We start from the raw sequence: 8,828 nt of genomic DNA on the forward strand, positions 1-8,828 counted from the left end.
TCTCTTCTCCTCCTCCTCATATCCTCCCTCTCTCTTCTTCTCCTCCTCCTCATATCCTCCCTCTCTCTTCTCCTCCTCCTCATATCCTCCCTCTCTCTTCTCCTCCTCATATTCTCCCTCTCTGTTCCCCTCCTCACATTCTCCCTCTCTGTTCCCCTCCTCACTCACTTCCCCTCCTCCTCATCTCCTACCTCTCTCTTCCCCTCCTCCTCATCTCCTCCCTCTCTCGTCCCCTCCTCCTCATCTCCTCCCTCTCATCCCCTCCTCCTCTCCTCCTCCATCTCATACCCTCCTCCTCATCTTCTCCCTCTCTCTTCCCCTCCTCCCCATCTCCTCCCTCTCTCTTCCCCTCCTCCTCATCTCCTCCCTCTCGTCCCCTCCTCCTCATCTCTTCCCTCTCTCTTCTCCTTATCCCCATCTCCTCCCTCTCTCTTCCCCCACTCCTCATCTCCTCCCCTCCTCCTCATCTCTTCCCTCTATCTACCCCTCCTCCCTCTCTCTTCCCCTCCTCCCCATCTCCTCCCTCTCTCTTCCTTTCCTCCTCATCTCCTCCCTCTTCTGTGGCCAGAACTAGACAGAGTTCAGTTCTGAATGGTTCACTTTTCCAATAGCATGACAGATTACACTCCATTCAGCGTAGTCCTCCCTCCTCTCCCCCTCTCTCTTTCTCTCTCTACCCCCCTCTCTCCCTTCCTCACAAGCCTCCTTACCTCTATCTCTCTGACTGGCTCTCTCTCTTTCGTCCCACCACAGTCTTTCTCTTGAATCCTGAGCGTGTGTGTGTGTGTGTGTGTGTGTGTGTGTGTGTGTTGCCTTGCGTTGCAGTTGGCTGCTCAGCCGTAGAGATGAGGATATGTCTGAGACGAGAGTGACTGACTGGCACACAGCTTAGGCTGCCACTAGGAATACTAACACACACACAACCGCTCTGTCTGTAAAGGTATGAAACGAATCACGTCGTCTGTAAAGGTATGACACTAATCACTCCGTCTGTAAAGGTATGACACTAATCACTCCGTCTGTAAAGATATGACACTAATCACTCCGTCTGTAAAGATATGAAACGAATCACGTCGTCTGTAAAGGTATGACACTAATCACTCCATCTGTAAAGGTATGACACTAATCACTCCATCTGTAAAGGTATGACACTAATCACTCCATCTGTAAAGGTATGACACTAATCACTCCGTCTGTAAAGGTATGACACTAATCACTCCGTCTGTAAAGGTATGACACTAATCACTCCGTCTGTAAAGGTATGACACTAATCACTCCGTCTGTAAAGATATGAAACTAATCACTCCGTCTGTAAAGGTATGACACTAATCACTCCATCTGTAAAGGTATGACACTAATCACTCCGTCTGTAAAGGTATGACACTAATCACTCCGTCTGTAAAGATATGAAACTAATCACTCCATCTGTAAAGGTATGACACTAATCACTCCGTCTGTAAAGGTATGACATTAATCACTCCGTCTGTAAAGATATGAAACTAATCACTCCGTCTGTAAAGGTATGACACTAATCACTCCGTCTGTAAAGGTATGACACTAATCACTCCGTCTGTAAAGATATGACACTAATCACTCCGTCTGTAAAGATATGAAACGAATCACGTCGTCTGTAAAGATATGAAACTAATCACTCCATCTGTAAAGATATGGAACTAATCACTCTGTCTGTAAAGATATGGAACTAATCACTCCATCTGTAAAGATATTTAACTAATCATTCCATCTGTAAAGATATGGAACTAATCACTCCATCTGTAAAGATATTTAACTAATCACTCCATCTGTAAAGATATGGAACTAATCACTCCATCTGTAAAGATATTTAACTAATCACTCCATCTGTAAATATATTTAACTAATCACTCCGTCTGTAAAGATATGGAACTAATCACTCCATCTGTAAAGATATTTAACTAATCACTCCATCTGTAAAGATATTTAACTAATCACTCCATCTGTAAATATATTTAACTAATCACTCCATCTGTAAATATATTTAACTAATCACTCCGTCTGTAAAGATATTTAACTAATCACTCCATCTGTAAATATATTTAACTAATCACTCCGTCTGTAAAGATATGAAACGAATCACTCCATCTGTAAATATATTTAACTAATCACTCCGTCTGTAAAGATATTTAACTAATCACTCCATCTGTAAATATATTTAACTAATCACTCCGTCTGTAAAGATATGAAACGAATCACTCCATCTGTAAATATATTTAACTAATCACTCCGTCTGTAATGATATGGAGCTAATCACTCCATCTGTAAATATATTTAACTAATCACTCCATCTGTAAAGATACGGAACTAATCACTCCGTCTGTAAAGATATGAAACGAATCACTCCATCTGTAAATATATTTAACTAATCACTCCATCTGTAAAGATACGGAACTAATCACTCCGTCTGTAAAGATATGAAACGAATCACTCCATCTGTAAATATATTTAACTAATCACTCCGTCTGTAATGATATGGAGCTAATCACTCCATCTGTAAATATATTTAACTAATCACTCCATCTGTAAAGATACGGAACTAATCACTCCGTCTGTAAAGATATGAAACGAATCACTCCATCTGTAAATATATTTAACTAATCACTCCGTCTGTAATGATATGGAGCTAATCACTCCATCTGTAAATATATTTAACTAATCACTCCATCTGTAAATATATTTAACTAATCACTCCGTCTGTAATGATATGGAACTAATCACTCCATCTGTAAATATATTTAACTAATCACTCCATCTGTAAAGATACGGAACTAATCACTCCGTCTGTAAAGATATGAAACGAATCACTCCATCTGTAAATATATTTAACTAATCACTCCGTCTGTAAAGATATGGAACTAATCACTCCATCTGTAAAGATATTTAGCTAATCACTCTGTCTGTAAATATATGAAACGAATCACTCCAGCTGTAATTATATTAAACTAATCACTCCGTCTGTAAAGATATGGAACTAATCACTCCGCCTGTAAAGCTATGGAACTAATCACTCGGTCTGTAAAGATATTTAACTAATCACTCCGTCTGTAAAGATATTTAACTAATCACTCCGTCTGTAATGATATAGAACTAATCACTCCGTCTGTAATGATATTTAACTAATCACTCTGTCTGTAAAGATATTAAACTAATCACTCTGTCTGTAAAGATATTTAACTAATCACTCCGTCTGTAAAGATATGGAACTAATCATGTCACGACTTCCGCCAAAGTTGGCCCCTCTCCTTGTTCGGGCGGTGTTTGGCGGTCGAAGTCACCGACTTTCTAGCCATCGCTGTTTTCATTTTTCATTTTCCTTTGGTTTTGTCTTGTCTTCCATCACACCTGGTTCCAATCCCATCAACTACATGTTGTGTATTTAACCCTCTGTTCCCCCTCATGTCCTTGTGGGTGATTGTTTATTGTAAGTGCTTGTGCACGTCTGTCCTGGTGTGTGTTGGGTTATGTACCCATTTATTTTATTATTCTGTTTTCCGGTGGGTTTTGTTAATAAACTGCGCCGTTGAAAACACAGTTATTTCTCGCCTGCATCTGACTTCTCTGCCGCCAGTACGCACCGCTTACAGAATCACTGACCCAAACTTATGGAGTCAGCAGGAGCAGGTACCCCGGGTATAGGGGTGGAGGAGCGCGTCCAGGAGCATGCAGCAATGCTTCACCATCTTGGCACCGCCATGGACCGCGTTGTCCAGACAATGGACCGCTGGGAGAGACAGGGAGTTCTTCCAGCGCCTCTACCAGGGGTCTTCCCTGAGCGCCCCTTTTCCACCTGGTCCCAGTGGGATTCGTCTCTCCTTGCCCCAGGAGTACGACGGGAAGGCTGTGAACTGCCAGGGGTTCCGTCTACAATGATATCTATACCTGGCGACCGTCCACCCGGCTCCGTCTGGCCGTCAGAGGGTGTCCGCCCTCGTCTCATGCCTCATTGGGAAATCCCTGGAGTGGGCCAACGCTGTGTGGAGAGGGGAACCAGTTTGAGGAGTTCACTTGCCGTTTCCGGGCAGTCTTCGACCACCTGCCCGAGGGTAGAGCGGCAGGTTATCTGGGGTATTGGTCAGGTAGCGGCTCCCATTACCTCACTGCTGAAGGGGGGCCCGGTACGCTTGCAGTGGTCAGCTGAGGCAGACAGGACTTTTAGTCACCTGAGGGCTCTATTTACCTCGGCTCCCTTGCTGGCCCATCCGGATCCCTATTTGGCGTTAATAGTGGAGGTGGACACATCCGAGGCTGGGATAGGAGCTGTGCTCTCTCAACGCTCGGGTAAGCCACCGAAGCTCCGCCCCTGTGCCTTCTTCTCAAAGAAGCTCAGCTCGGTGGAGCAAAACTATGAGGGGACCGGGAGCTGTTGGCTGTCGTAAAGGCCTTGAAGGCGTAGAGACATTGGCTTGAGGGGGCTAGACACCCTTTTCTCATCTGAACTGACCACCGCAATCTGGAGTACATCCGGGCAGCGAGGAGACTGAACCCACGTCAGGCAAGGTGGGCCATGTTTTTCACCCGTTTTGTGTTTACCCTTACTACAGACCAGGCTCCCAGAACGCGAAGGCAGACGCATTGTCCCGGCTGTATGACACAGAGGAGTGTCCCATGGATCCCACTCCTACACCCCTTACTCATTCCTCAGCGGTCTTGGTCGCACCTGTCGGTGGATTATCTGACTGATCTTCCACTCTCACAGGGTAACACCGCGATCCTGGTCATTGTGGATCGTTTCTCTAAGTCCTGTCCTCTCCTCCCTCTGCCCGGTCTCCCTATGGCCCTACAGGCCTTGTTTACACACGTCTTCTGGCACTACTGGTTGCCTGAGGATATAGTGTCTGATCGGCGTCCCTAGTTCACGTCTAGGGTCTGGAAGGCATTCATGGAACGTCTGGGGGTCTCGATCAGCCTTACTTCAGGGTTTCACCCTGAGAGTAATGGGCAGGTGGAGAGAGTTAACCAGGATATTGGAATGTTTCTGCGGTCCTATTGCCAGGCCCAGCCGGGGGAGTGGGCGGCGTTCGTGCCCTGGGCCGAGATGGCACAGAACTCGCTCCGCCACTCCTCCACTAACCTCTATCCCTTCCAGCGCGTACTGGGGTACCAGCCATCAGGGTCAGACCGAGGTTCCTGCGGTGGACGACTGGTTCATGGGCGTGGAGGAGACATGGGAAGGCGTCCGTGTCCACCTTCAGCAGGCCGTGATGCGCCAAAAGAGGAATGCAGATTTCCACCGCAGTGAGACCCCGGTGCGGGTCTGGCTCTCGACCCGAAACCTGCCCCTCCGCCTGCCCTGCCGGAAGCTGGGTCCGCGGTTTGTGGGGCCATTTAAAGTCCTGAGGAGAGTGAACGAGATTTGTTATAGGTTACAGCTTCCACCCGATTACCGTATTAACCCCTCGTTCCATGTGTCTCTCCTCAGGCCGGTGGTGGCTGGCCCGCTCCAGGAGTCTGAGGTGCGGGAGGTTCCTCCGTCCCCTCTGGACATCGGGGGGGGGGGTTCGATCCATACTGGATTTGAGGTGCCGGGCGAGAGGCCTTCAGTATCTAGTAGAGTGGGAGGGGTACGGCTCGGAGGAGAGGTGCTGGGTTCAGGTCGAGGACGTGTTGGACCCATCTATGCTGCAGGAGTTCCACCGTCTTCGTCCGGATCACCCTGTGCCTCGCCCTCCGGGTCGTCCCCGAGGAAGGTGTCATGGGGGGGGGGGGGGGGGGGGGGGTACTGTCACGACTTCCGCCGACGTTGGTCCCTCTCCTTGTTCGGGCGGTGTTCGGCGGTCGATGTCGCCGACTTTCTAGCCATCGCTGATCCTCTTTTCATTTTCCTTTGGTTTTGACTTGTCTTCCATCACACCTGGTTCCAATCCCATCAATTACATGTTGTGTATTTAACCCTCTGTTCCCCCTCATGTCCTTGTGGGTGATTGTTTATTGTAAGTGCTTGTGCACATCTGTCCTTGTGTGTGTTGGGTTATGTACCCATTTATTTTATTATTCTGTTTTCCGGTGGGTTTTGTTAATAAACTGCGCCGCTGAAAACACAGTTATTTCTCTCCTGCATCTGACTTCTCAGCCGCCAATTCGCACCCCTTACAAATCACTCCATCCGTAAAGATATGAAACTAATCACTCCGTTTGTAAAGATATGAAACTAATCACTCCGTTTGTAAAGATATGAAACTAATCACTCCATCTGTAAAGATATGAAACAAATCACTCCATCTGTAAAGATATGAAACAAATCACTCCATCTGTAAAGATATTAAACTAATCACTCCATCTGTAAAGATATGAAACTAATCACTCCGTTTGTAAAGATATGAAACAAATCACTCCGTCTGTAAAGATATGAAACGAATCACTCCATCTGTAAAGATATGAAACTAATCACTCTTAGTGGTTCTAGGTCCTCCAGTAAAAGGTTCCTATACCTTAGCTCTGAATGGTTCTAGGTCCCATCTTAGCTCTGAGTGGTTCTTGGTCCTACATTGTCTCTGAGCGGTTCTAGATCATACCTTAACTCTGAGCAGTTCTAGATCCTACCTTAACTCTGAGCGGTTCTATATCCTACCTTAACTCTGAGTGGTTCTAGATCCTACCTTAACTCTGAGTGGTTCTAGATCCTACCTTAACTCTGAGTGGTTCTAGGTCCTACCTTAACTCTGAGTGGTTCTAGGTCATTCATTGGCCCTGAGTGGTTCTAAGTCTTACCTTAGCTCTGAGTGGTTCTAGGTCTTACCTCTGAGTGGTTCTAGATCCTACCTTAACTCTGAGTGGTTCTAGATCCTCCAGTAGTGATATAAAAGGTATTTCCAGGAAGGAGGACAGGAAGTCGATGTGGATGAGTTCCTCTGGTGAACGAGGGAAGGCCAGGACACCTGTCACCCCTCGCACAACCAGCTCCTGACACACACACCTGGACAGGGAGACAGGGTCGCCACCAGACGGGGACCGAGACACCACCTCCAGACAGGGAAGGGAGAGAGTGTCTGACATTACACCCTATTCCCTACAAGCACCCTATCCCATAGAAGTGTAGGGAATAGGGTGTCATTTCAGACACAATCTAACTGACGGAATGCCTAGTTGCCAATTTAATTAATTAATTATGGATGGATGGATGATCCACATGAGAGCATTACAGAGACATTAACTCTTTCATGAATGAACTAATGAATGAATGAATTAACCTGTTACCTCCAGGGTGAGGTTGTAGGGCAGAAGAGGCGGGTTGCCTTCTCCAGCCCGGTGCTTCAGGCTGGTCAAGGCTCTGTTCAGAGCGTTATGTACCCTGGCTGGTTGTCTGGTGGGAAGCAGAGCACCGAGACGAACCGTGTGTCCGATCCGAGCCAGGATGTGACATGGCTGGGGGTGGGAGAGGCACGGATCGGGATGGAAAACGAAGCTATGGAGGAAGACCAACAGCGGGATAAATCTCCCAGTGAAAAAAGGAGATGGGCGAATTCTCCTGGGTATAAAGTAGTTGCACATCCATCGACCAAGTAGATACAAATACTCCATTGTGTTGCTTCGAAAGAAAATCGAGGAGAGGAAAGAAGACGAGAGAATAGAAAAGAAGAGAAGAGGAGAGAATAGGAGAGAAGACGAGAAAGCATCGCTCGTTTTCTTTTTCTCACTCGTGGCTTGTCTTGGGAGTTGTTTTGTTTTTAATACTGAAGTCCACCTAATGTTGTTGTTTTCTCTCTTTAAGTTTAATTAAACAAACAAAGAAAAGATACGCTGTAAATATAATGTAATAAAGGAAGAAAGGACACGCTGTAAATATTATATAATAAAGGAAGAGAGGATAAACGTCCGCACGTCAGAAAAACAGAATTTTCTCTCTCTTTCCACGTCTTTTTTTTTCGTTTCCCCCGCTTTCCTTGGACTTGTTATTTTCCTGCATTACGCTGGTGTTGCAATCCGGTTGCTGCCTCTCTGTTTCTTTTTCTAAGTTAGGCTAATAAATAAATAATAAGGAAGGCAGAGGAACGCTTGATATCGACGGAGGACGAGAGGGGAGCGCGTGCAACTGAGAACAGTCGCCCCGCGTGACGGCGCGGGTTGAAGACAGACCAGCTGCCCGCGCGCACGCACGTGAGTGTTTGCGTGGCAGTACAACCACATGAGATTTCTATCAGCGCTGTTATCTTCCCATTCGAAATGACAACACCACTTTTTGCTCCGGTATTTGATGTTCACTACGTTTCATCCTGATGTCGATAGTAGCCTGCTGTTTTAGCCTGCAGCTTGCCGTCAAGCCCATTCCGTGTATTTTAGCCAATGAACCATTAAGTTCAGCATTCAATTTAATCCCCTTCACATTTTCACCCTCCTAATTCAGATTCTAAATCCACACAAAGTCTTTGATGTTTCATTCGGAAAATAGTCTACTGACTGATAAGGATTGTCCCAAATTCATTCAGGCTTTTTTCATTGGGCAAGTAGGGAGGGATAACAGAAAGGAAAAGGAGAAAGAGAAAAGGAGGGAGGGATGAGGAAGGGAGGAAGGGAGCAGAGAAAAAGTAATTTCCAGATGATAACGGATGGACACATAGATGTGTTCTATTTGGTGGGTGCTGTCCAAGGTGCTGAAATCCCCTGTAGCAGCCACAGTTTCAAATCAAATCAAATGTTATTTGTCACATGCTTCGAATACAACAGGTAGACCTTACAGTGAAATGCTCACTTACGAGCCCTTAATCAACAATGCAGTTTTAAGAAAAATACAAAAAAAAAAAAGAAATAAAAGTAACAAATAATTAAAGAGCAGCAGTAAAATAACAATAGCAAGG

The 8,828-nt window shown here is 46.0% G+C and overlaps 1 protein-coding gene across 1 annotated transcript in view; it reads right to left on the bottom strand.

Moving 5' to 3' along the window:
• The window catches only part of LOC110510546 (glutamate receptor ionotropic, NMDA 3B), a 95,500-nt gene extending 86,902 nt beyond the window's left edge, over positions 1-8,598 (bottom strand). Inside the window, exons 1-2 of the mRNA XM_036952085.1 lie at positions 7,231-8,598; positions 6,796-6,996 (exon numbers count right to left, since the gene is read on the bottom strand). Coding sequence (XP_036807980.1) covers positions 6,796-6,996; positions 7,231-7,554 — 525 coding nt within the window. The 5' untranslated portion in view covers positions 7,555-8,598. The remainder of the gene's footprint in view (positions 1-6,795; positions 6,997-7,230) is intronic.
• Positions 8,599-8,828: the final 230 nt, after the last annotated feature.

Source organism: Oncorhynchus mykiss, chromosome 18 (assembly GCF_013265735.2).
Source record: "Oncorhynchus mykiss isolate Arlee chromosome 18, USDA_OmykA_1.1, whole genome shotgun sequence".
Taxonomy (NCBI): domain Eukaryota; kingdom Metazoa; phylum Chordata; class Actinopteri; order Salmoniformes; family Salmonidae; genus Oncorhynchus; species Oncorhynchus mykiss.